This window comes from Ambystoma mexicanum, chromosome 1q (genome assembly GCF_040938575.1).
Source record: "Ambystoma mexicanum isolate Mex_15411 chromosome 1q, UKY_AmexF1_1, whole genome shotgun sequence".
In the NCBI taxonomy this organism is placed as follows: domain Eukaryota; kingdom Metazoa; phylum Chordata; class Amphibia; order Caudata; family Ambystomatidae; genus Ambystoma; species Ambystoma mexicanum.
In genome coordinates this window covers 693,858,723-693,886,144 of record NC_090922.1, presented here as the reverse complement: position 1 = coordinate 693,886,144, position 27,422 = coordinate 693,858,723, and the positions used below count along the sequence as shown (strand labels likewise).

The following is a 27,422-nucleotide window of genomic DNA, read 5'->3' as shown; positions in this document are numbered from 1 at the left end:
GTGTAGTAGGAGCATGTGTGGTAGCTGCACTTGTCATAGGAGGATTTGTTGTAGGAACGCATGTTATAAGCGTGTGCGTCATAGAGTTTGCATTGTAAGTGTGTGTGTCAGAAAAGTGTGTGTGGTTGGAGCATGTGCCATAAGAGCACTTGTCGTACGTCTGCATGTTATGTTTAGTAGACGCGTGTATAGTAGTGTGTTATAGGAACATGTATTCTCCAGCATGGGGTCTGGCATGGATTCACATGCTCATGAATATAGTTACAGGTAAGTAACTTAAACCTTATACGAGTGTGTGCTGTAGGTGCATGTGTAACAGCATTGCATGTGTTGTAAGAGTGTATTGTAAGAGCATGTGTGAAGAAGAGTGTATCGTAGGTCCATGGGTCATAGGTGCATGTGAGAGCACGTGTTGTACGTCCACATGTTATGTGCAGTGAATGCATGTGTAGTAGGTGCGCATGTTATAGGAACATGTATGATAGTGTGTGTTGTAGGAGCGCTTGTTTTATCAGCACCTGTCGTAAGAGCACTTGTCTTAGGACCACTTGTTATATGAATGTGTGTTGTAAGAGTGTCATCGGACCATGTGGTTTAGGAGCACGCTCTGTGTACAGTTAGTATGAAAAGTGTACTTTTATTCTTCACCTTAAAACTCACATTAAAGTCGGTGGAGATTTCTCTTTAATTTGAGTCTTTAGGAGATGTTACTTTAATGTACATACTGTAAAACTCAAACGCTCAGTGGGCAGTTTGTATTGAAAGTGTACATTTATTCCATCACCTTAAAACGGATATCAATGTCAGTTGTGACATTTCTTTCGATGAAAGTTTTTAGAAGATGTTAATTTAGAAGATGTTAATTTTGTAATTTACTGTGGCGCCAAGGAATTAGGAGACTGATCAAGTGGTGCCATGATGGTTGCTTTATTCAACATAAAAATAAACCTTCACTCTAATGGGGTTTCCCTACCTAAACTACAGAAAATCAAATGCTCGTCAGGAAGTCTGTGCAAGTCCAAATCAAAAGGCACCATCCAAGTCAAAATGGCTCCTAATTTATCCCTATCACTACAATAAATCATATAAGGTTCTGCTCGTAACCCAGGAGAATTAATTTCTCCTCCTGGTTGTAAAGTGTCCCAACGAGTCTCAGGTTGTTCAAAACAAAAGTTCCACAAACGCTCTGGCCTTCTTGTAACCCAAAAGAAAAAACTGTTCTACAGTATCCTCGTTGGGCTAGGAGAACCCTTCTCCTAGCTGGACCCCCCTTCTCTTTCACATTTCTGAGAAATATTTGTAAGCTCTGTTTTTAACTCTCTCCTGAGAGGCAATGGAACCTTTCTTACTTTAGCCATAACGGGCATTGCTCCTCTCCTCAACTTGATCTTATGAACAAATCCCTAAAGACATCCTACCTTGTCCTCAAAAACACACGTAACCCAACTACGTATGATCTCTTCACCAATTCCGTTGTCCAGAGACATTTTCTTCATATTCAACCGCCGTAATACTTGTGTGACCTCATGCTCATCCACACTTCCAACTGACATTACCTTTTCATTCTCTGTGTACACTTGCTCCTTAGCATTTAGATCAAGCTTTAGCTCTGACAGGGCTTGACAACACTAGGACAATAAATCTCCACCAACATTTGTCACAGATACCCTTCTCATTGTACTCCTACCTTGAAATCCCAATTTGACATACATCTCGCCTACTATTTCAATAGGATTCTCTCCATATGCATAATCCTTGACAAGAAACGTCCTTCAAAACACAACACCCTAACTTGGATTTGCACGTGTCTCCTCCCTATAAGTGTATTATCTGATCCACTCCTCATCATAATCATTCACATTACCACTTCGACTAGAATAATCTACAGCATTTGGCTAAAGGGCCTATCGTACAACACAATCTGGACTCCACAAACACAGCAGTCCACTCTTTATCATTAGCAACATGTTGTAGGCTCCCACACCTGAAACTATTCTTGAGTTGGTGATCAACCTTTTGTCCTTTTTGAACCCACCCATCTCTCCACACACCAACAGTTTTCCCTTTCCCTCTATCTTCGATTCTCCAATCAGTGTTTTTCTTGAACCCTTCTCATCCATGGGTCATCTTTTTCCCCTTAACTAGAGCATTATGCTCTATTCTCAATCTCTTCTTTACGCATTGCACTGTGTGCTCCACCTGCTTGACAATTTCCATGGCCCAGTCTAAATTGGGATCTTTCTCCTTCCACAACTCCTCACGCACACGATCTATGGCACACTTGATCATGAGCTGATCCCTAGTATGCTCCTCCTGACATTGGGCCTCATTACGAGTCCGGCGGTAACCCTGCTGGTGCTACTGGTGGGTTGCCACCAGACTCATAATATTTTACCGGTGCCTGACTTCCCGGTGACACCGGGAGATTACATGTCCGGCAGCCCGGGAAGTCAGACCCATAGGACTCTATTGGAGTGGGAACTCTGAAGCACAGGCACTGTTGTTAACGGTGACGGCACTTCCATGAAGGGTCTGCCTAATGGGGCCCGCTGCACCCGGCATGGTCTGACCTGGTAGTTTGCTGGTCTGGAAACAAGGGTGCCGGTGGTGCCGGTGAGCTTATCCGCATCCTTGTTTCCAGGCTGGCAAACCTGTAATGAGGTTCATTGTCAGAATTAATACTTAAGTCAGACCTCTCAAAATCGTCACAAACTCTATTGTGTCTCCTTTCTTCTGTCCTCTATTGGCAAAATGATACCTGGTCAGAATTTTGTTTTCCTTTACCTCAAAGTGCTTATCCAAATTTGCAATACTGATCTCAAAACGGTACATGGTACAGGGTCAGGCAACCTCTTATAGATCTCCTGGCCGGTGTGCCGCAGGCAAGGATATAAAAGGGCGCCTTCCCCAGCATTGGATCTTTCATAGATTCACATGCTTGAATATTCTCCGTCGTCAGACTGGGAATCCTCTGTAATTTAAAATGTATCATTAAAATAAACTTTTCCATAGGGAAAATGCTACACAGAAGCCACATACAGCCTGTGTAGCCATTCACTCGTGTAGTTCCTCCACCTCCTTTGGTCCTTTTAGACCCTAACCAATCAGGTGCCACGGTTTAAGCTCCACCCCAGGCAGCCATCTTCTGATTTTTCACTGTGTTCTTCTTACGGGGGAATCCTCTTGAGATCTCTGAGCTATTTTCAAATTATTACTTAAAATTGTGTTTTTCTTCAAACCCAGAGGTAAGCCTTTACTTCTGGGCTTTTGCATTCAGTGGCTAAGGTGCTTCCAGGGCTCATGACACCTTTTCTCTACCCAAATTCATTGAATTTTAACTGCGCATCTGACAGCTCATGGCAGAGCCAGATATGCACACCACCAAGGAAAAGACTTCCCTTTTCAGGGACTGCAGCAAGCGTGGCAATAAAGTGATTTTTTTTTTATCAGGGACTCTTTCAAACATTGTATTTACTGTCTTTACCCTCATGAAATACAGTCTTGCAAAATTTGCCAAACCTTTTCTACGAAGACCCTTGAGGACAGGCACAGGAGGCTGCTGCTACACCTTAAAGGCAGGCAGATGCTCTCCGACGAGGAGTCATCAAAAACTGGGCCTTCTACACCATTTAGACACACTGAGAAGCAAGCTCCTAAGAGGAGAGCTTCCGCAGTGGACAAGATGAACTCTCCACCTCCCAAGTTGAAAAAATGGAGTGAAAAGGCCACTTTTACATCAGAGAAGACCTCCAATGTCCTTCAAAAGGGGGATCACCACGTAAAAGATAAACACTTTGTCCCTACACCTTCGTCGGCGGATCGGTCGTACACAGGGGTGCCATCCATAGAACGATCCTCTGTCGCCATCCACGAGCGGCTTCACAATTTCCAAATCATCTGGCCAGTCGATGGAAAATCTCATCAACCAAGAAAATCGTGGCCTCGGCGATGAAGACCTTGTTGTCGAAAGACTAATTGATGAAACATTTGTGTACAAAACACCATTTGACGACGAAGCGGCACTTGTCGACAAAGACGTTGATGGAGATACTATCTACGGATGCCGGTAGACTACAGATAAAGGCCCCATCAACCAGCTTTTGACTGTCCACATCTGCGGCCTTATCAATAGCTACGGACATCGTCGACAAGCCTCCAGTTCAACTAATTCTTCAGGAGAAGGAGCCTGTTCACCTGAAGTCACAAGTTCCACAGTTGGGGAACACTGGGGGGGGCTGCACAGCTGTCTCCAATAACAGAAAAGGCAGAGTTTCCAGACCTTATCCTGCAGGTGGGAGTATTAAGAGGGAGAGAAGCCACAGCCAGCAGAACCTAAAGAACAGAGCCCCCACTGGCAGCCGGTCATGGAGGACACGTCGGACCCATTCGACTCAGCCTTAATGTAATCCATGCAAAGAATAATAGATGATTTTCAGAGATGACAGAGGGCTAGATTGGCTATCCCTTTAGAGAAGCAAGAAGAACATCGACCCTCAAGTGCGGTTGTACCTGGAGCGTTCCAAGTGCTGAATGGGATTACCACAATAACTGATCTCAGGGCCAAATAACCGGACAGACTCAAAGAATATGTCAAAAATACTACTTTATATCAATTCAATGAAGTAGGGAAACCTGGCGAGCAAAACAAATCAAAGCTCACACACACTCAAATTCATTTTGGTTACACAAAGGCTTTATACCTTGATGTACGCCAGCTATGACGTCATCCTACGTGGCAAACATTAAAATCTGATTGGGCAGAGGGATTGGTTAAGGAAACATATATACCTATAGTTCATTTAGTTGTTAGTAAGGTCATTGGCTGCCCCTTATCGAGTAGGTACCCCTTGAACAACCTCCAACTACGTAAAATAGAGATAATAGCAGAATAACAGCAGTGGATTGGCTTCTGCAACAATATATAGTCCACCATTGCATAGGCCCTCTATTCACACTCTATTCAAACCTTGGACATTCGGCTTGTTGGGTGCACGTAAACAAAGCAAAACCCAGGTGTGGGGAGCAATGTCTGACAACTGCCCAATTGGCTAACTAGCCTACCATCTCTTATCAGTTAGGCCCTAAGTCAAGGCTTCTTCTTTGTTATTGACCTTGCTGGCTGTCGTCTTCCTCAGAACTTTAAAGGGAGTGAAGTTACATTGCTATCTTCGTCTGGAGCTTCATGAATAGGCCTTGTTTCCTGGTCTTGAACCATGTGTGAGGAGACAATAATTTAGTCAAGCTTGCCCTTCTATTTAGTGCTATTTGATTAAATTACACTAGGTGCTATTATTCTCCTTCTATGGAGACTTGGTTGCTCTGTCTTGCATATGCTTTCCATGTCTTTAATTGTACAATACTTGGCACTCGCAAATGTTCACTCCTTGCTTAATCTAAGAAATATGTCCTGCGTACATGGCTTATCATCTTCGACTCATTTTGTGTCTTTCAGTTGCCTCTTGCTACGGCATCCTTGATCCTGAGCCAAACAAACATTCTTTGCTCTTGCACAAATTTGTGGCCTATCAGCTCTGCCACCTTGGGCTTTCTCCTTCTGGCTTCTTGCTTACTATTATCCGAAGCACACAACCATTTCCTCATAAGGGCTGCTTTATCTATGTTATATTTTTTTACTTCAGCAAGCTTCTATATATCTTATCTACCTTGCGTTTCTGTGTATATACATCTACTGCATCTCTTCTCACGTCTTCGCAGTTTATATCATTTTTGTATTCGCATGTATGTTCACTTTGTCACTTCAGTCACATCTTCATTCTTTAAGCATTCGTATATCGTTTCACCGCGCCATTGTGTCTTCTCTTCTTGATATCACTTTGCACCTGTCAGGCTTCACTTATAGCTCTTCTATGTTCAGTGGTGTCTGCAGACTTCCTTCCACCATTTCAATTCGAGGGTACTCTGAGGGTATAACATCTCTCTTATCTTCGATTGCAGTATTGGGATGATGCCAGGTGTTGTGCACAGTCTTCTTGCTTTTCTACCAATATGACGGAGGTGAGGGGGGTGGGCTCTATAGATGTGTAAATATCTGCCTCTCTACATTCCCCCCTCTGGTCGAGTCTTTGTCCACCTCCTTCATTTTCTTAACCTTATTTTTTTGGGGCCCATATCTTTGTCACCGGCCACCTTCCCCCGTGAACCCACAGGTCACCTGCATAATTTGTGTTCATCAAGACTCCAAGTCATATGGCAACACTAGTTCTTATGGTCCTTTGGATACTGAAACTTTGTTCCTGGGGGAGTCCGAAGGCTTCCTTTCAGGTACTCATGGGTGGTGTTTTTGGTCTGTGTGCTAGTCAGTCACAGCATTCACATCGATCATTTTCTTCATCCCAATAGCTTTCTTTGCTGTCTTCTTGCATTCTCTTATGATTATTCTTATAAGACACAATCCTAGCAATACCAACACTAGTATTGCTCCCAGCATCTTGAATGCATTCGCCAGCCAGGTTGGAACCCATGAGAACTAATCTTCTTCATTTTTACTTTCATCCACTTCTTCCACTATTTTCATGTGCAGGGTTGATAACATAGTTATTGCTTCTGTCAGCGTTCCATTTTCTCTATCGTGGGCAGGTCTGTACAGCAAGAAGGCCCGATCTTAAGCCCACGATATACCTGTTCTGGAGTGTCAGGAGTCCGATGGCCCTCAATTCTTCTTTAATCGCATTCAGTCCTTTTATGGTCGTGTTAATTGTCTGTAGCAGCTCCCACCTTGTGATTTGTAATCACTTGGCGTTCAAAGCAGCCTGAACTCCTGGCAGAAATATGAGCATATCACTGCTGTTTTACTGAACAATATATGCTCATCTGGAATGTCATGGTAAACTTCTATTGATTTTGCGAAACATTGTTCTCTCTCTTCTGCCGGGTGGGGTTGAGCAACCTCTTCTTCCTCTGATGTGCATCCATTTTCGGGAAAAGCTGTCTATGTGGAGATCACGTTGATGAATCACCAGTGCTGAAACATGTATTATCCCCATAGAACATATTCCTCCTCAACTTTTAGGTAGCTTCATATAAGCTTTGGATCCACAGGCCCAATAGTGGTCCATCAACACAGCAGTTCCTCCTGTCATTCCTGGTACATCAATTATATGCTTGCATCCTTTATTTTCTCCAACTTTGGTCAGACCCCTGTTTCTGGAACACAGTGTTGCATTCTTCATTTGCAGAATGCATACAGGTCCTGCTTCATTAGTAACGTTGCGTATTTGGCCCATTCCTTGAGGTATTCATCATTCACCACTTTTACTGGTGCTGTCATCAATAAGTGTGCACTGCTTCCCATCCTGTATTGGTGGAAACCTGTCCATATACCAATAGCTGAGGTCTCTCCCAGCATCCTGGCAATCCTGGTGTTTCCCATGTGTCTGCACAATTTAGTCTCTTTTGTTAAGCAGTCTTCATCTCTCTTCCAATCAGACCACTAAATGAGTACAGGGACATTCTGCTCTTTCCACTGGGGTCCTTTTCCATCTTCTGTGTCTTTGTGAGCATCTTCGTATGGAAATGTTCTCTCTGACATACATTGTAGAGTTGCCCATTTCCCTTAGAATTGTCCTTTTGTCATGCACGCTGTTAGTTGGCCAAGACACTTTGCATCATGAATAGGTATTGCTCTTGCAATTAATGTTCTGGCTGTGTTCATGGCATAAGAGATCAGAGAACATACATAGCAGCTCTCATCTGACGTTCTCCTCCCCACCTCACACATGTGCCTATACCACATGTTATTCTTTAAACGGGCTAAATTATCAAGGTATGTATTTATATCCAGATAGTTTCTGCCAGCATCCCTCTTCAGTCGACCAATTTGCTTGGAAACAGGGCAAAATGTCAATCTTGCTTTTGTTAGGAATAGAAAGAGATGTCTGTTTGTTGGATACTTCGTTTAAATTATAAAAAATAATTTCGCGAAATGCCATAAGAATAAGGAAGTAAAGAGAACACATTGTGCAAAATGTAGCCACAAGAAATAATGCAAAAGAATTAATGTGCCTGGTTGCATTTTGTGCAGCAGGCAGCCTTCTTGCTAGCAATGTGTATTTTATATACTGGAAGATTCCCATTTTCTTTAATTCAGTCATTCAATACCTGTCACTTTTATAAACCACACTTTTTATAGCAGAAATTGTAATATTATTGCAATGATGATCCTACAAATGATGGGACTGTTTTTAGGATTTCCCAAAAATGTGGCAATATCCATGTGTCGTCTCACCAGAGCTGGATAAGATCGAAGCATGTATACAAAGACAGCATGCAGAAATGTGTGCAAAGTTATAGGCAACATAAAGTGTGTACGATCTTTGTATTATTTCCTCAAAGTATTGTATCTTTTGGCCTAACTGGAATAGTTCTGTGAACACTGCAAAGTGTTGTTCATTTCCGTTTAGACTTGGGAATAATCCACAGTTCAAATTGTTTTTACTTCATCTGTTCTTTGTTTTGGCTCTTGGTAGCCGATCTCGTCTGCACTCACGGAACTTCCTCTCTTGCTTCAATGTCAGCGGGTGCAGGAGCGGGAAGGGTCTCTTCTTTGGAAAGGTTTAAGTCATTCAGGTGCAGCCAAACTCTTCTTCCTTCAAGTTTTACAGCGGTGGGAGTGACCCCCTACTCAGTGCGGTCCTTCAAAATTGGACTTATTTCAAGTGCAGATGAAATTCTTTATACACACTTGGTCTACAGGGTACAAACTAGGTTGCGTCCACAAGTCTGTGGTATCAATTCTTTGGCTATCTTCAATCTTCTTCCACCGTTCCCTCTCATTTCTGATCTGTTCAGAAATAAAAGAAACGCTAGTGGTCCTATTTGTGAAATAATCATGCATCCCATCCCCTAATATTTTTACCACACTATGGGAATCAGTTTCTATTTGAGCAGGAAGAGCCAAGGGGTACTCTTATGCAGCGTCCAGTCACCAACTCATGAAGAGTCAAGTGGTGATCTGAGCCTGGCTGGTTTCTCAGTGCGACTAATGCACGGGGTAGGCAATGTAGCGATCCCTTCTTCAAAGTAATTTTAATCCTAGCTATCCTTTCTTTGAGGCATCCATTTAGACTCTCACAGATACAATTTGCCTGTGGGTGATAGGCAGATGAAAACCTGTGCTTTATGCCTAATAGAAGAAATATCTGTTCAAACATTTCATTTACAAAATGCAGCCCATTATCAGACTTCACACACACCTCATCTAGGAAACACCTCGCGTACGAGAAACGTGAAAGCACATGTGGTATCAGGGTGTGTGCATGGACCTGCCTCAATCCATCTGGAAAAGGGCCATACTACCACTAACCTCTACCTGTAGCTTTGCAATACATCCACATAATCTATATGTAGGTGCTGAAAAGTAAACATTGGGCTGGGGGATTTTTTCTGTCACTGTTCACAAGGTGTGCCCTGCTGTGAATTTCTGTCAGACAATGCAGTTCACAATAAACTGTGCAACATGTTTTAATAAATTTGGTGAAAACCAGTCTTCTGCAATCATGGCAGCAATACTCTCTCTGGTTGTATGCACGGGATAGGGAAGCTGCTCGTGTGCCACCTTCAATAAGGCTAGTGTACTATCTTGTCTCCATATAGCCTCAGTGGGGGATAAGGAACATCCTGTCTCTTCCATGAATCTGTTTCTTCCTGTGGAGCTCGACTTTGCAGCTCAATTAACTGTACAATGGATAACATATTAAAGACGCCCTTCACCATCATGCATCACTCTGACTTGACATTTTCTACTACAAAATCAGAAATATTTGGAAAATATGTTGCCCTTTTTCCTTCAATGTCTGCCGGTTTGTTACCGTGAGAAATCAGGTCTGCCCACTTAGTATGGGCTGCGCATTTCACCACAGCGATAGCCAATGGGAACTTTAGTACCTTAATGAGCTTGTACAATAGAGACGCATGTTGTCTGCATGGAAGAAACCCCTCCTGTTCCAAAGTGACAGTCCTGCGTGTATGGTTGACATCACATAGGCGGAGTCAGAGTACACTGTCACTTCCTCATTCTCACATCTCTGAAGTGTGGCGATAAGAGCCACTAATTCTGCAACCTGTGCTGAACAATGTGAAGGCAATCTTGCACTTCAAATTTCAAACTTCAAATTCACCATTCTTTTTTAACTTCACTACTGCTGATCCCGTATGTCTTTCTCCTGTCGTTTGATACATTTTCGAAGAATCGTCAGTGAATAAGACCCCCCCTAGAGCATTTCCTCTAACATGGGGAATATCGTCATAAAATTCAGTGTACGTTGTGCAATCATGTACATAGTCCTCCTTCCCTACTGGATCTGCTATGAATGTTGCTGGATTCACTACTCTACATCTAATGATTTTCATAGCTGGGTTTGAAATAATCACTTTGTACCCTGACGCTCTTTGTGTAGTCAATGTGCTTTTGGGTTTCTCCAAAATGGCGACTAAGGAATACTCGAGGAATAACGTCATTGAACACCCCATTGTAATACTTGCAGCTCTTTCAATCGTGAAAGCAGCAGCAGCTAACGCTTGTTCACAAGGGTAGTGTCCTTTCATTACTCGGTCAAAAATCCCACTATAGTAGACTAATGGTTTATGTCCATGTCCTAATGTTGTTTTATGTGTGAGGACTGTTGTCATCGCTTCTCCATTTGAATGTGAGACTAAGTAAAACTCCTCATTATAGTCTGGAATCCCTAACACAGGGGCTGTACAAATCGCCCATTTTAATTCTTCTAACCCTTCAGTCATCTCATTTGTCCATGTAATTTCACTTTTACCAATCTGTGCTTCCTTGAGTCCTTTTAGAACTGGTCGAATATATGTACTGTAATCAAAAACCCAAGTCCTACAATAATTACATAGGCCTAACAATTGTTGCATTTCCCTCACTGTCTCAGGTTTTGGAGTTTTCATGATTGCTTCTGCTCTCTCAGGTGTCACCTTTCTCCCTTCTTGGGAGATTAGCTGTCCTGGACTTCTTCCTGACAGCATTGCACCTTCTCTTTGTCTACCTTGTATCTCTTTTGTGCTAGTATTGTCATTAGTCGAACTGAATCTTCTTTGCACCTTTCCTCTGTCTCACTGCACGCTAATATGTCATCTGCGTACTGAATTGTTGTGCTCTCAAGTTGTATGTTACCTATGTCCATTTGAAGAACCCTATTAAATATTGATGGGGACTCACAGTGCCTCTTGGATAATCTTGGATGTTTCCAGCGCTGATTTCTATATGAAAACAAAGTCAAATCTTGAGTCCTCATGACAGGGAATTGAAAAGAAGGCATTATTTAACTCTAACTGTAAAATATTTGGCTTTAGCTGGGATTTTGCATAATATGGTAGCTGGATTTGAAACCAGCAGAAATTCTGCTTTGACAATATTGTTTAAGGTGCGTAGGTACTGAATAAATCTCAACGACCCCCCCCCCCTGTTGCTTTTTTCACTGCCGTGTTACATGGGGATTCTGATGGCACCAGTATTCCCTGCTGTATTAAAGTGGACATGGTTTCAAATATACCATCATCTGCTTCTCTGGACATGGCGTACTGTTTTGCTCGTGGCAAAATTGCTCCTGGTTTAAGCTTAATTTTAACTGCTCCTGCTCCACTCAAAAGACCCACGTCATATGGACTGCCAGTCCATAAGATGCTTGACACCTTTTCTAAATCTTCCTGGAAAAATGGTGTCCTGTTTTGTGCTGTCCCACTCGCATATCCTGTTCATCTACAAATGTTGTCAGCTCTCTCCCCTAAAATAGCTGCTAGTAGGCCTTTTACATCACCCACTGCTAACGTCATTCCCGCTGTCATTCATTCTAACTCATTTTCCCGCACCTGCAGTCAAACTAGGTAATTTGCATTTCAAATTTTCTTTATCCATTTGTGGTCACGGTATATATTGTGGTCGTCCTCCCCCTTTCTCTAATAACAAGAATTGTGTAAATCCTGGTCTACATCCTATCCACCTATGAGTCTTGTCTTCCAGGTGGCGCTAGTTTCACCCATTCATCTTCGTCCTGGCAGTGATCTTAATCTACTTACCTAAGGCAGGGATATATCCCCGGCACTATGCGACCGTGCTTGTGGTCGTTCAGAATATGGTGTAGGTTCTGGTGTTATTTCTTTTCAGTCTTCAAAATATGATCACTTTACCCTTCTTCCTATGTTTGGATCTATCGAAAAACCACATGCACCTTCTCTTCGCACTCTCTTGTTTTCTTCCCTTTCTTCACCTGACATCATTATGCCCTTACTGGTATGGCTGTTATCCTTTTCCTCATCCTCAAGATCTGGTCTACCTAGGGACAGTGTTCTGTGCTTGTCCATCATTATGTCATCCGATCTACCTCCCGTTTCCTTCGGTGGAGATCATTCGATGCTCCCTTGTGGTTCTATAACTATCTTTCTTCCTCATTTGCCTATATTGTCATTTGCCTATATAGATCCCCAATCCTTTTCCGTATGCCTTCTGCCTCATGCTCATCAGCCTATGTCTGTATAATAGGTAACTCGTGCAGCTCCCTGTGGGTCTGTTGTGACCCTCTCTTCTTCCCATCGGTCTCGTGCTTCAATTGGTATTGTACATCTATTAACAATGTGATATATTTCATCATGCCTTTGTTCCCTACTCCTTCTCATTTCCTCTTCCCATCTCCCTTTTCTCTTCTTCCTCTCGCCTTCTTTGCAACTTACGTTCTTTCAAAATGTATGCTTCTATTCCTGTTTCTTCTCCTCTGTTCTTTCTGATCATCAGACCTTCTTCGTTCTTCCTTTTGCTTCCTCTTTTTCCTTCTTTGTATGCCCTTTCTTGCTCCTTTCCCTTCTTTTCTCGTTCTTCTTTCTTCTCTTTAACATCGTTGATACCCTTTCCATCTAGTTTAAGTATTATCTGTCCTCCCAGCCACTCGTTCTGTACTGTTGTCACTCCACTAGCTCTGTATTACTCTCCTTATCTCTTAGCTTCTACTTCTAGCTATGTCTATCCCTTCTCTCATTGCGCTCTTTATGTGCATTGCGTGCAGGCATATATTTACGTTCTTTAATCTTGTTATTATCTTCACTACTATAAGTGGCGTTCATGTATGTCGGATTAACATACCCTGCTGCACCTTTTAACTCCTTTAGAGGATACATTCTGTGTTTGCCATCGGTTGTGCTATTGCTTTCAGGAGGAGAAAGAGGAGCTGAGGGCTTTATGCCCTCCCCTTTATGCTGATTAAGCATCCACTCCTTCTCGGGAGGGTCCTGTTTCTCGCTCTGATTCATTTTCCTTGGCTCTAAAATTGCTAACCTTTTCTGCAACTTCTTTTCTGTAAGTATGCTGTTATGTGTTGCATTACTGTTCTTGATAGCAAACCTTCTTGCGGTCAAGGCATGAACATTTTGTCAGCCATTCCTTTTACCACTTGGCATGGAATTTCCTAATCCTAGGTGTGTATCTTGGTAATGTTTTGCACAAGTGTAGTAGGGTAGTGTTCCCCATAATGACAAGTCGTTTTTAACTCTTAATACTTACCATTTCTTTTATTCTGTTAGTACTTTAATTTACCACAAATATCAGTTCAGGCACGCACAATCAATAGCCACCCATTTCCCCTAAATATTCTCCCAAAAATGTCCAAGTCTATACAATATTATTTTTGCCTCTTTGTTTATGATTCTGTCGATTCTTACTATCCTGCTTTTATTATTGACAATCTAAGAATCTTATTTTACTCTATTTTTTCGCAACTGCTATCCTCCTATGATTGGAGCCAATTGCTTGTTTTAGAGTCAAATAATCATTAGTATCGTTCTATAGTTTTAACCTACAACATATATCATCACAACCAATACAAAACATGCAATGTTTTACACTGATATTTTCACAACCCCAAACAAATGTGCACAACAATTTCTACACTTGTCTTTCTCTACCTGTCAGTAAAAAATATCTCATCTCTATTTTACTCCATTTTGGAGTTTGTCACACGTCCTTCTTTGGCCTAGCCGCAGTAATCCCTTAAATATACTCTGTTCCAGAGTTTGGTGTGGCCCCTTCTATCTCCTTGAGAATAGGAAACAAGGTATCTCTCCATAATCGAATCTTGTTTCGTTCCCTCACTATGCAATACAACCCAACCCTTTTATATGCCACTTTTAATGTTTCTACTTATGTCCGTTCAGTTCGAGCCCTTTGGTATCGACTTTTCCTCAATTGAACAATTTGCCTTCAGTCCGCAGTGTGCCCGTGGGGACCAGGCAGGAATTTCTTCAAAGGGGCACCTGCCAACAGTCTCGTCTTCCATGTGTTTTTTCTCCCGCTTTCCAGAAGAAACTCTCCGGCCTTCTGGCTGATGGTGGAAGATGTCAAGAATCCAATGGCCTGGATTGAACCATCCTCTGCTTCCAAAATGTGCAGTTGCACCTTGAGCATTCCAAGTGCTGGATGGGATTACAACAATAACTGATCTCGGGCCCAAATAACCAGACAGACTCAAAGAATATGGAAAAATACTACTTTATTATCAATTCAATAAAGTAGGGAAACCTGGCGAGCAAAACAAATCTCAGCTCACACACTCTCAAATCCATTTCGGTTACACAAAGGCGTTATACCTCTATGTATGTCAGCTATGACATCATCCTACATGGCAAACAGTAAAACCCTATTGGGCGGAGGGATTGGTTAAGGGAACATGTATAGCTGTAGTTCATTTAGGTGTTAGTAGCATCATTGGCTGCCGCTTATTGAGCAGGCACGCCCTGAACAACCTCGAACTATGTAAAATGCAGATAATAGCAGAATAACAGCAGCCGATTGGCTTCTGCAATAATGTATAGTCCACCAGTGCATAGGCCCTCATGATTGGTTGGCACTATCTTCCAACCTTAGACATTTGGCACGTAAGCAAAACAAAACCCAGGTGCGGGGAACAACATCCGACAACTGCTCACTTGGCTAATTAGCCTACCATCTCTCATCAGTTAGGCCCTAAACCAAGGCTTTTTCTTTGTAGTTGACCTTGTTGGCTGTTCTCTTCCTCGGAAGTGAAGGTACATTGCTATCTTCATGTGGAGCTTTATTAATATGCCTCGCTTCCTGGTCTTGTACCATGTGTGAGGAGACAATAATTGTGCCCATCTTGCCCTTCTATTCAGTGCTATTTGATTCAATTATACTAGGGGCTATTACGCTCCTTGTCCTCTGGAGACTTGGTTCCTGCGTCTTGCATATGCTTTCTAGGTCTTTAATTGTGCAGTACTTGGAACTTGCATATGTTCACTTCTTTGCTTAATCTAAGAAAATTATGTCCTGTGTACTTGATTTATTCTCCTCCACTCCTTTCATGCCTTGTAGTTGCCTATTGCTGCGGCTTCCTTGATCTTGAGCCAAACAAATATTCTTCATTCTTGCACAAATTTGAATTCCAGTGCCTGTCATCTCTGCAGCCTTGCTCCCTCTCCTTACGTCTTCTTGCTTGCTATTATACAAAGCCGACTTCCTTTTTCTCATCATGGCTGCTTTACCCGTGATTTATATTCTACTTCAGCAAGCTTCTATATGTCTTATCTACCTTGCATTTATGTCTATATACATCTACTGCATCTCTTCTGACTTGTCTTCTCAATATAGGATTTCTTCGTATTCACATGTATGTTCACTTTGTCACTTCAGTCACATCTTCATTCTTAAGTATTTGTGTATAATTTCAGTGCGCCATTGTGTCTTCTCGTCTCGACATCACTTTATGTTCAGTGATGTTTGCAGACTTCCTTATACCATTTTAGTTCGAGGGTACATTTGGTAATGTTTTCTGAGCGCATAACGTCGCTCTTATCTGCAATGCAATATTTGGATGATACCAGGTGTCGTACACAGTGTCTTCCTGCTGTTCTTCGAATATGAGGGATGTGAGGGAGTGGGCTCCATAGATGTGTGCGGCTGCTTCTCTACACCCTGGGAGAAGATTCCCCCTGCGGTTCACACTCTACATTCCATCAAAGACAACGCTCACACTACCGTGCGTCTCCCAGAAATAGATCGCTATCAGCTCTGCAGAAACTGAGGCGTTCTCCTTCTCCGCCCCGCTCCTTACCACAGAGGACTTTGGGACGCAGAGCCCCATCTACTATCACTGTCTCTAAATGGCATGAGGACCCCATTGAGGATCTGATGGACCCAGATGACGGGGGTGACCCTTTCAGGGATTTTTCTGACCCTGAGACACAGGGAGATGAGCCAGAGGAAGGTGAGCTGCCCAGAGATACACGACGAGGAGCCGGATGAATGGGAAACCCATGTAATTGAAAAGCAGAGCAGACATGACTCTCCGGGGGCGGAGCATCTCTGCCAGACAACATAGTCTCTTTTCACTCAGCCATTACCAAATCAGCTGAAATCTTCAAAATCCAAGTTGCTACTGAGGAGGAGACAGCAGTTCTTTATGAACATAGAAACAAAAGACACTGAATAGTTACCACAATACGATTTTAGACACAATCTGGGAAGCAGGGGAGAAAATATTGCCCACTCCGCTCTCCACACCTCCACTGGTAGTAAGACCTGAGAAGAAGTACAAGGCCCCCGATTCGGCACCCAAAACCAGACTCTGTGGTGAGGGTGGCGGCTAGAAAAAGGCTGCATAACCCAGCATCTCCTCTTACAGCTGCACTTGACAAGGAGGGATGCAAACTCTGGGCAGAAAAGTGCCAGCAGCGGCATCACTGGCGATGAGGGCTGGCAACACAATGACTGGGATGGCCAGATTAGATAAGGCGATGTGGCTCCGAATGTCACGACTGGTCAAGCACCTACCAGCCAAATTTCAAGATGAAGCAAAGTTCATAGTCGCAGACAGTGAAAGTACTTCGAACCATATGATCGATACCCCGGTGGATGTAGCCAACTGTGGGTTTCGCCAATTGGCTCATGTCATGGTCTTGCAGCGCCAGGGCTGGGTGAAGGCCACCAATTTTAAACCCGAGGTCCAAGTGCATATTTTGGACATGCCTTTTGACGGCCAAGAGCTCTTTGGGAAAAAATTGACCACCTGAAAGGCATCAAGTCAGACACTGACACACCAAGTGCAATCGGTTCCCTCAGCGACGAGGATAAAGAGTGGCTTCCCTTTCGCTCCTCTCAAGGCTCTAACGCTAGATATAGATCTTATGGTTGGTCCTTCCAGACACAAGGCTCATCGTCTGGCTCCTACCTGACAACGGGAAGATAACATCAGCCCCCCCTCCAGGTACCAAACCAAATGAGGCAAAAGGGTAGCCAGCCAGGGCAGAGCCCGGGCCAAGAAAAATTGACTTCTGGACACCACATCTCCCACATCGCACCCCAGTGGGAGGGCGGAAAACCCAGCACCTACAACACTGGGACGTTGTCACGAAGGACAAGTGGGTGTTGCAGGTGGTGCAAGGAGCCAATACCATAGATTTCCTTCAGTGACCCCCATCAAGACCCCCTCGATCAAGAAACGCACATTTGCAGAAGTCACCAAACTACTGCTGAAGGCGCAATAGAGCGGGTCCTGCTCCAGCAACAATTAAAAGGGTTTTATCCACACTTCTTCCTGATCAAGAAGAATGGACAGTGATGTCCAATACTAGATATAAGGGCCTTCAACAAGTTTGTACGCCGCCTCAAGTTCAAAATGACATCACTCGAGATGGTCCGTCCATGGCTGAACAAGGGCGACTATCTAGCCACCCTAGACATTGATGACACTTACCTTCGTATTCTGATCCACCGTTCACACAGGCAGTTTCTTCGATTCTCAGTAGGGAAAGAGCATTCCAGTTCAAGGTGCTTCCATTCGGACTCAAATCTGCACAGAGTGTGTTCTCAAAATGTCTGGCGCCATTAACCACCCATCTCAGATGATCAGGAGTAGAGGCCTTCCCGTACCTGGACAACTGGATCATAAAGGGAAGTTCCCTAGGAGCAGCATCGGAAAGGGTTGGGGTGGTCTACAGCTCTGCTTCAGGACTTATGATTTGCCATCAACAAAGAAAAGTAATGTCCTGTACCAGCGTAGACCTTGATCTTTCTGGGGGGCAGTTCTGGATGCACGTGTCCCAAGGATACATCCATCCCCAGACGTGGCAGCGATACTAGGGTTAGTCACTTGGTTTCAAGAGAATACAAGCTCCATGGTACAACAATACAAGTCCCTCTTGGGCATGATGTCCTTCTGTATCTTCCTCATACCGAATTGCAGGCTGAAGATGAGAACTATTCAGGAAGAACTGGACCAGCAATGGATCCAGTACAGCGTATCATGGGAGGACATTGTGCACCTCACACCAACATTCCAAGCCGCATTGCAGTGGTGGGCCAAGGATGCCAACTTACTTCAGGGCATGCCGTTCTAAACACCCACTTCAACTTTGCTGCTCTGGACAGACGCCTCTGTATTGAGATAGGGTGCTCATTTGGGAGACCTGCAGGCGAGCGGAGTGTGGTCAGACAAAGACTCTCACCTCCACATAAATGTACTGGGGCTGAGGGCAGTTCGCTGGGCGAAGATGTCATCCCAACCAGTCCTCACCGGTCAGGTGGTGAACAGTGCAAACTGACAACACAATGTCAATGCACTATACAAACCAGCAAGGAGGAACAAGATCCAACGTATTGTCGCTAGAAGCACAGAGACTCCGGAACTATGCCCTCATGCACAAGATCCACCTGAGAACAGAGCACCTCTCAGGACAACATTCTAGCGGACAAGCTTAGCAGGGAGTTTTTGCAATCCCACGAATGGGAACTGAGGGAACGATAACTGAGCAGACTGTTTGCCAGGTGGGGGAAGCCCGAAATGGATCAATTTGCCACGTTCAACGACAAGTGCAGCCAGTTTGCTTCCAAATACCCAGGCAATAACTCTCTGAGACGCTTTCCTAGTGGATCGGATGGGGCAATTCCTTTACTGCTTACCCCTGATCCTGCTTATACCACGTGTTCTCAGAAGGATGAAAAAGCAACCATGCACCATGATCATGATAGCCCCGGCATGAGCCCGTCAAGTGTGGTACACAGCGCTTCTGCAAATGTCACGGCAGACCTCCATCCATCTCCAACCACATCTGCATCTACTGTCTCAACACAGAACTATAAACTGAACTTGACAGAGGGAGATTACAGTGCCCGCTGCCCAAAGTGGCCCATAAATCAAGGTGCCTGGAAGCACAGGAGTGGTTTTTGAACTGTGCACATTTAACACACACGGGTTAATACGGAAGGAGCACTTTATTAATACAAACGGACACGGCGGTACTGGTAGTCCAGGAGAACCCCAAAACCTAGCTCAACACATAATAGCTCATCATCAACAATTGCCAACGCATCAGTGGTTGACCAAGAGACAAAAGAAATGGCTGCTGCCATTCCGCCACCCTCGCCTTTCCTCGCAGAGCCTGGTAATCCTCCCATCAGGTGAGAAAGATGGAGGAGAATGTTTGAAAATTACTTGGTGGCTATAGGAGGTGACAGATTGAGTGCAACCAGGAGGAAAGCCCTATTGCTTCATAATTTGGGTCCCGAAGGTCGCTGCGTTTTTGATGGCCTCGATGAGTATGCAATGGCAGTCAAAAAGATAGAGGAGCACTTTGAGCCTAAGAAGAATGTTACATTTGAGAGGCACAGATTCTTTCAGCGAAGTCAAGACAATGCACAGGAGTCTGTGGAGACCTATGTAGCCTCTTTAAGGACATTGAGTCACACCTGTGAGTTTGGGGACCTAACTGACTCTTTGATTAGGGAACAGTTGGTCAGATGCACCAACAACCCGAGAGTTCAGGAAAATCTGTTGGCCAAGGACATGTCCTTAGAGCAGGCGGTGGTACTCACATGAAGCATCAAGCAGACATCCCAGTACATGAAGGAGATGAAGGTGGCAAAACAAATGGTCAATGCGGCTTGTGCAGTTGCTCCATAGAAGAGGTTACCTGGCCCAGGCTCAAGGAAAGAATGTTGGGGGCAAAAGTGCATTAAGTGCGGTAGTCCAAGACACACTGGAAACAGTGTATTCTGTCCTGCCAAAGCTGCGGAATGTTTCACGTGCAGGCACAAGGGTCCCTTCGCACACACATGTGTAAGGAAGCGTCCATTAATATGGTGGACCAGAGAGATTACAATGGTGATCCATCAAGTTCCTCATCAGGTATGTCGGTTACACCCAATCAAGGTATCAAGCCACGCCATGTCTTTGAAATTCCTGCTTTGTCGGGTGAGACAAGTGGTCCTGTAGACAATTTAATTGTGGAATGGTGCAGTTTAAAAATGAAAGTTGATTCTGCATCCAAATGCACCATGATATCTGAAGACGCCCTTAAGCATACGTTATGCAGCAATGTGCAAGATTTATCACCAGATAAGGTGCAACCCTGTGGATATGGGGAGACGGCCATTGACTTAGGTGAATTCTATGGTCAAGTGTGCTACAAAGGAAGGGAGTGCATGGCTGATATTCTAGTTGCAAGGAATGGTGCCTCACTTTTAGGATGGGAGGAACAAAGGAAACTGGTAGTGAGAATTCAAGCTAGTGTGCTGACGGTATTACCCAAATTGGTCATTTACAATTGTTCGAATGAACAATTGACCGAATTTAAAGGGTCACAATTGACCTTTTCACAATTGACCGAATATATATATATATAGGTTTTGGGGGGGGGGTTTCCCCCCCACATATATGGTACAATTGACCTTCACAATTCGGTCAATTGTGAAAAGGTCAATTGTCATTCGAGCAGTTGTAAACGATCAATTCGTATACAACCGTGCTGACTCCCATCACCATAGCTAAGGTAAATGACAAATAGTCCAGGGAATTTCCGGAGGTGTTCACGGAGGGTTTAGGTAAGCTGAGAGATTTTGAACATGATTTCAAATTGAAACCCAAAGTGCATCCGGTGGTTCACAAGGTGAGACCAGTTCCACTGAAAATGAGACCGCAACTACATGAGTTGGTCAATCTTCTCCGGAATGGTGTAATTGAGCATATCCAAGGGACCGAATGGTTGTCCCCAGTTGTCTTGGTAGCTAACAGTAACGGAAAGCTGAGACTGTATGTCGACCCCAGAGAACTGAATAAGAATATCCTTGTGGAAAGACATCCATTGCCGGTCATTTCAGAGACCCTAGCCACATTAGGAGAATCCAGTTGGTTTTCTGTCATCGACTTCTCTGCAGCGTACCATCAGGTGCCACTATCCGAGGGAAGCCAGGATGTCATGGCTTTCATCACTCCTGAGGGAATATTTAAATACTTGCTTATGCCTTTTGGGTTGGCGTCCGCTGCCCCAGTGTTCCAGAGAGTGATGAAGGAGGTGTTAGGGGGGAATGGCGAATGTTGCCGTATTCCAGGATGACATACTTGTGTTCGCTGAGAGTGAAGGGCAACATGATGCAGTGTTGAGGTCAGTGCTGGAGAGATTGAGAAAGGCTGGTCTTACTGTGCAGAGAAGCAAGTGTAGGATTGGAGTAAGGGAAGTGGAGTACTTAGGACACACAATTTCGGGGCAAGGGGTTTGCATCCAAGTTCAGTCTGGTAGATGGCATATGCAAAGCTCCGGTACCACTAGATAAAGAGCAATTAAGATCTTTCATGGGTATGGCTGAATTCTACCATAAGTTTGTAAACAATTTTGCCATCATCTCTAGTCCTTTGAGGGAGCTGTTGAAAAAGGGAGTCAATTTTAAATGGTCAGAGGAGTGTCAGCAAGCTTTTGTGAGAATTAGAAGGCAGTAGTGCACCATCTTTGGGAGGTTTTGTGTGTGGTAGGAAGACTGTGCTATCTGTGGATGCAAGTTAATTGGGCTTGGGAGCTTCACTGGTGCAAATTGATTCAGGGAAGGAAGAGCATATTACTGCATTTGCTTCAAGGCCATTAAGGGGCGCGGAAAGAAACTACTCGGTGATTGAGAAACTACTCGGTTTTGGGCAATACTACACTTCAAGTTTTTTTTGTGGGGGTCAAGAATATTTGGTCAGAACAGATCACAAACCCCTGATGCAGCTGATGAGCAGTGAAGGTTGGGTGAGGGGATCTCCCAGGATCGCTAGGTGGATGCTTGATTTGCAGGGATACAATTTCTGCATGTGCTATGTACCAGGTAGGGAGAATGCAGTGGCAGATTGTCTCTCTCGTTTACCGATGGAGGAAGTAGGGGAACCGGTAGGAGTCACCCAGGAAGAGGACATAGTAATTGCAAATATTGTTTGGTGTGCCGTGGAGAAGGAAGAGTGGATATTAGCGGACAGAGAGGATGTTACACTGGCCAGAGTGAAGGAATGGTCTGTTGGAGGGTGGCCAAGGAAAGAGAATGTGGATGGGATTTTTGATCGTTTTTTTTAGGTCAAGCATGAGTTAAGTCTGTCCAAGGATGGTAGCAGACTTAGGAGAGGTTCCAAAGTTGATCCCCCTGAAGGAGTTAAGAGTAGGTTGATTAACTTGGCCCATCATGGTTATCCAGGTATGGGGGGGACGAAAAGACTTTTGAGGCAGTCGTTTTGGTGGCCAGGGATGGACAGTGAGGTGGATAGGAAGGTCCGTCAATGCAGGGAGTGTGAAATATGTGACAAAAGTAAGATTGTGAGAGAGATTCCTCTCTCGCCCGTGCAGGTTCTGAGTGAGCCTTGGAAAAAGATAGCTGTGGATCTTATGGGTCCCATCCAAGGTTTGGGAGATGGCTTGAAGTTTGTTGTGGTTATGGTTGATTACCATTCAAAGTGGTTGGAGTGGAGGGCCCTGAGGTAAGCCACCACGAGTGAACTTTTAGCGTTTTTTGAGGACGTGTTTTACAGAGAGGGTTAAAATCATTATGGACAATGGAGTTCGGTTTTGCTCAGCGAGGATGAGGGCGTTTCTCTTACGCTTTGGTATAAGTCATTTGGGCACAGCTTTTTACCACCCCAGAGTAAATGGATTAGTGGAACGGGCCAACAGGTTTCTCAAGGGTGGTATATAGCTGGCACTGAGATCGGGGTTATTGTGAATGGAAGTCCTAAAAGAGATGGTGTGGAGCTAATGTATCACACCCCACTCCATCACCAAGTTTTCGCCTTTTGTATCATTAAAGGGGCGTCAGCCAGCCACAATGTTGTGTGTGCCCCGATTGGTTAGGGTTATCAGGGTGTGTGGATGTTGACCGAGAGGAAATCATGACACTAATAGTAAAGGCTCAGAATGTGTATAAGCACAGTTTTGATATTGCAGCTAATGTCAAGGTATAGGAATGGTCAGTTGGGGAATTAGTGTTGATAAAGAACCCGAGATTCGGGTCCAAATGTATGGAGAGTAAGTTCTTGGGCCCCAAGAGGATCACAGCTGTTCAGGGTGGTGGTGTGATTGTAGGAGTGGAGGTTTGGTCTAAAGGGAGGTTGGTCAAGAATGGTGCAGGGATGAGTGATGGGGCAGAGTTGGAGAAGTATGATTCTAAGGTTGAAGTGGAGTATGATGTTGTGCATGCCAAGGCATTTGAAGTTGGTGATCAAATCACTGACCTACCTAAAGGAAGGATCAAGAAGATGCCCATTCGATTCAAAGACTTTTGTTGTGATTAATGGTTGGTTAGTATAATGGGGGAGATGTGTTGTGTTTTGATTCTTGTTTATTTGTGGCGTTCCATTCTTGTTTCCATTTGTTGGTGTTCCAGAACTGCTTGGAGTTCTGGAACCATGTTTCAGTTGCTGGAGCTGAGCCGGGCGCAGTGCCTGTTGCTCGCTCCCCTTTTATCTTAATCAAGTATCCTATCTCACTGCCTGCATCCGTTCCTGAACCTTAACAAAGCCCTTCTGCAGATGAGAGCAGCAGCTCTTCAATGTCACGATCAGAGGCTATGGCTGGAGACAATCCAGCAGCCTGCACACTGTGGAGCATCTGCTTCCCCAAAATGTTCTCGGCATCCAGACCAAGAGTAGGACGTTCTCGTAATAGCTCCCAGGCAATCCTACAACCTCTGCGCCGCGCTCACCCTGTGGGGTCCCTATCTGCTGGTTCATTTTGCTCCGATCACTTCCACTCTGTTCTCTGATCCAGCAATCATTGGTGGATGTACCAGAGCCGTACTCAAATGGGGCTTGACAATATACCCATGCCCACCTTCACTCTGCAGCAGCTGTCAGAGGATTGGCCCTCGTCGCCAGTATCAGAAAGATGATCCAAAACCATGCTGTAAAATTCTTCTTTATTCCAAAGGTAGTAGCAGAGCACATCCAAGTAAAAAGTCTATAACTGCTCTTAACATTCTCCCTCTAAATTTCCTCTGCTTGAACAATAACAAATCCATTCTGGACATGACCATGAGATTCTAATATGGAACTTTATGGTGCAAGATTGAGAACATAAGAACCATATAACACAATCTGCTGTGAATGATGTTATTCTTGTTGTAGATGGATGTTTAGACTTCAACCAACAATGTTCTGTGCATTGTCAGTGCGACTGGGTTAATATGAAACCATGTGTTTGCCACTTTGGTGGCCAAATCGAAACAAATGTATAAACCAACTTTTGAATGGGCCTACAAAAACCAAACATGGTAGTGAAGTGCATACGATTTAGAGATCAACCCATTCCTGTTGGTGTAATCCATCCATTGGTTATCAGGAGTCTTTCAAGGGACCTGGTTTCACAACAGCTAATATACTACACCATATTCTTTTTTAGGATCCATCATAGTAATGTTTATAGCACCCAATAATGTGTAAGATCTAATGCATTTATTGACATACAGTTCAGATTGTGTTCTCCTTGTTTGCAGAACTGAAAAATTTACCTCGGGTAGTGTTTGCAGTTGATCCAACTACCATCTGCCAACTGGAGAACAGTGAGGCAATATATAGGTGCAGAAAGTGCAGGTATGAATGCTTCGATTCAAATATATTCATGTTATTTAACCTGCTTTCAGTCTTCTTTTCCACAAGTCAAATGTTCTGTGCAGTTCAGATATCCTTTGATTGCCTTTAGGACATGTATATGCTGCTTGAAAAGAGGTATAATACCGCCAAATGGCATATATAAATCCTACATGTGGGGGGCGGCAGAAAGTTCTTACCCAGGGTAACAATTTCCCAACCAATTTACTCATAAGCAAACCCCACTCGCCCCAGGATTATTTTTATTTCTCCCAGTAATCTGGAAATCCAGGGGTGGGGGAGCATTCAAAATTTACTTCAGCTGTATGATTAATGCTTTAAGGAGAACTTATGCCATCCTCAAAGATTGCCTCTAAAGTGTGCATTAACCTCATAAAGGAATAATCCTTTCAATATTGCTTACTAAGTACCTGTTTTTGGTGGATAGTATGCCAAATGTCACACTTCGATTGTGCTAAAAACCTTTCCAGAATGCAGATATTTGAGTGAATAGAATAGCATAGTTGGTGTGATAGATGCAGTGCTCGATCTTGCATGGTATATGCACCACTGTTGCTTTCAAGCATTTTGATTTCACTGGGCACCCTGCTCATGTCTACACTAAGCTATACTCCTTTGATAAGCAATGGTGGGATTGAAGCAATGCCAATGCCTACCTTTAATTTACTCCAGATGGACCAGATTGGTCGATACAGTGTAAAATAAAGGTATGTTTCATAGTTAACCTCTCTGGCATCCCCTCAACCAACCAGCATAAATACAACTACTGAACAAACTGATCTTGCCTCATTGGTGCAATAGTTAGAGGCCATGTTAGCCTCAGTTGTTTTAAAATTGCTGCATTGCAAGTGGAACTGCTTGATCTTGATGAACCACATTTACATTTATTTGATTATCCTAAAGAAAAGGGAAAAAATAATCATTTGTGTAAGGACTTGAACAGGTTTCTGGATCAGGGATACTCCTAAGAATGTGCTGGTGGGCCTTAGTGTTAGACCGAGGAATACATTGACAGCTTGGAACTGGCCATTTTTTTTTTAACCCATTTGCCCCCAGAATATTAAACACTCCCTTTTAATGACCAAGAGATTCACAACAAATTATTATTATTTTTTTAACCATATATTTTTTTTTTTAATACAACTTGGGACTGTGCGTTCCTATCCATACATAAAACTATCCTCACCCCTCCCCCTTCACTACCCCCTCCTCCCCCGGCCGGAAGGTCACTGTAATTGTCTCTACGCGTCATGAAAATTCCTTTTTTTTTTTCCCTCGTTCACTTGAACCTGTCCAGAATCCTTATTTTATGCGGGGCACCATTGTGCCATATAATCACTTTGAAGAAAGTCCAGGGCCATGAGTGGGGTCGGGGTGGACATTTCCCTTTCTGTGAATGCCTTTCCCTTTCCTCTCTTTGTTCCCTGGGTTTCTTCGTCACCATTTATTTCCTCAGCTATGGAGAGGACTCCATTTAGGTTTTGTCCTGTTTGCAGGGCCAAATTCCCTTTGAAGGATAAGCACCGTAAATATAACCGGTGTTTACTCCTTAATCACGACGCAATGGTTTGTGCGCCTTGCATGCTCCTGCGCCCGAAATCTTAGAAGGAGCGCTGTGTTAAGTGCTGGGCGGCCTACGGAATGTTGCAGGCCGAGTCTGTTTCTCCTGCTAATAATAAGCCTACCATTCGGAGGCGATTGACCTCTCGGCGGAGCATTCTCGCTCCGCGTCGTCTGTCCCCAGCCCCACTAGGCAAGACTCAGGTCCTGCTATGGGGAATGTACACCCCGGCGGCATAGACGAACATGTTCCCCACACTAAAGACATAACCCCAGGGACGTCTTCGATGAAACAGTCAAAGCGGTCCATAGCGCCAACGGGCACACCGAAAGTTTTGTCCCTGCCCGCCGGCCGTCGGGGTCGGCAGCCCTCCCCACAACCGCAGGTGCGTCTTGCTACTGGGCCTGTTAAATTGAAGGCACTGACCCCAATATCCACCATTCTGTTGAGACGCATCACAAGAAAGCGTCCACGGCCGAAAAAGCCCTGGTTCTGCCGAAAGTAGTCACGCAACCAGGGGCCCGTACTGTAGAACTTCCCGATGCTGAAGTGATTTCTGAAAGCATTTCGGCGGATTCTCACAAGCATTGGTCTAAGGATTCATCAAAACCCAAGGACAAGCACAAGGATTCATCGAAACCCAAGGATAGGGCGAAACATTTACCGGAACCTACGGAAAGGCCCACAGACAAGCAAAAGGATATGCGTCAACCGTCGGAACCCCGAAAAGACTTTTCGGAAGCTCCTAAGGGGATTTCTTCAGCGTTGAAAAGCAATTCTCGACGTATGCAAAGAGAAGATCCAATAGAAGAGCCCTTTCCACCCCTGGACTGCTCTGGTTCATCTGTTTGGACCAGAGAAAAATGTGAAGGATGCATGGACAGGCTACAGAGATTTGTGGAACTCTCTGAGAAGTCCACACCCAAGAGGTCTAGGGAGGAAAATCCCCCTCTCCCTGTGCCTAAGCTGCAGAGGTTCTTTTACCC

General features: G+C 44.2%; 1 protein-coding gene across 5 annotated transcripts in view; it reads left to right on the top strand.

Annotated features, from left to right (window-relative positions):
* Window positions 1–27,422, top strand: part of DUSP12 (dual specificity phosphatase 12) — a 428,130-nt gene that overhangs the window by 196,215 nt on the left and 204,493 nt on the right. For all 5 annotated transcript variants that reach the window (XM_069641288.1, XM_069641289.1, XM_069641290.1 and 2 more), the window contains one exon: window positions 24,761–24,857. In XM_069641288.1, the coding sequence (XP_069497389.1) occupies window positions 24,761–24,857 (97 nt within the window). The remainder of the gene's footprint in view (window positions 1–24,760; window positions 24,858–27,422) is intronic.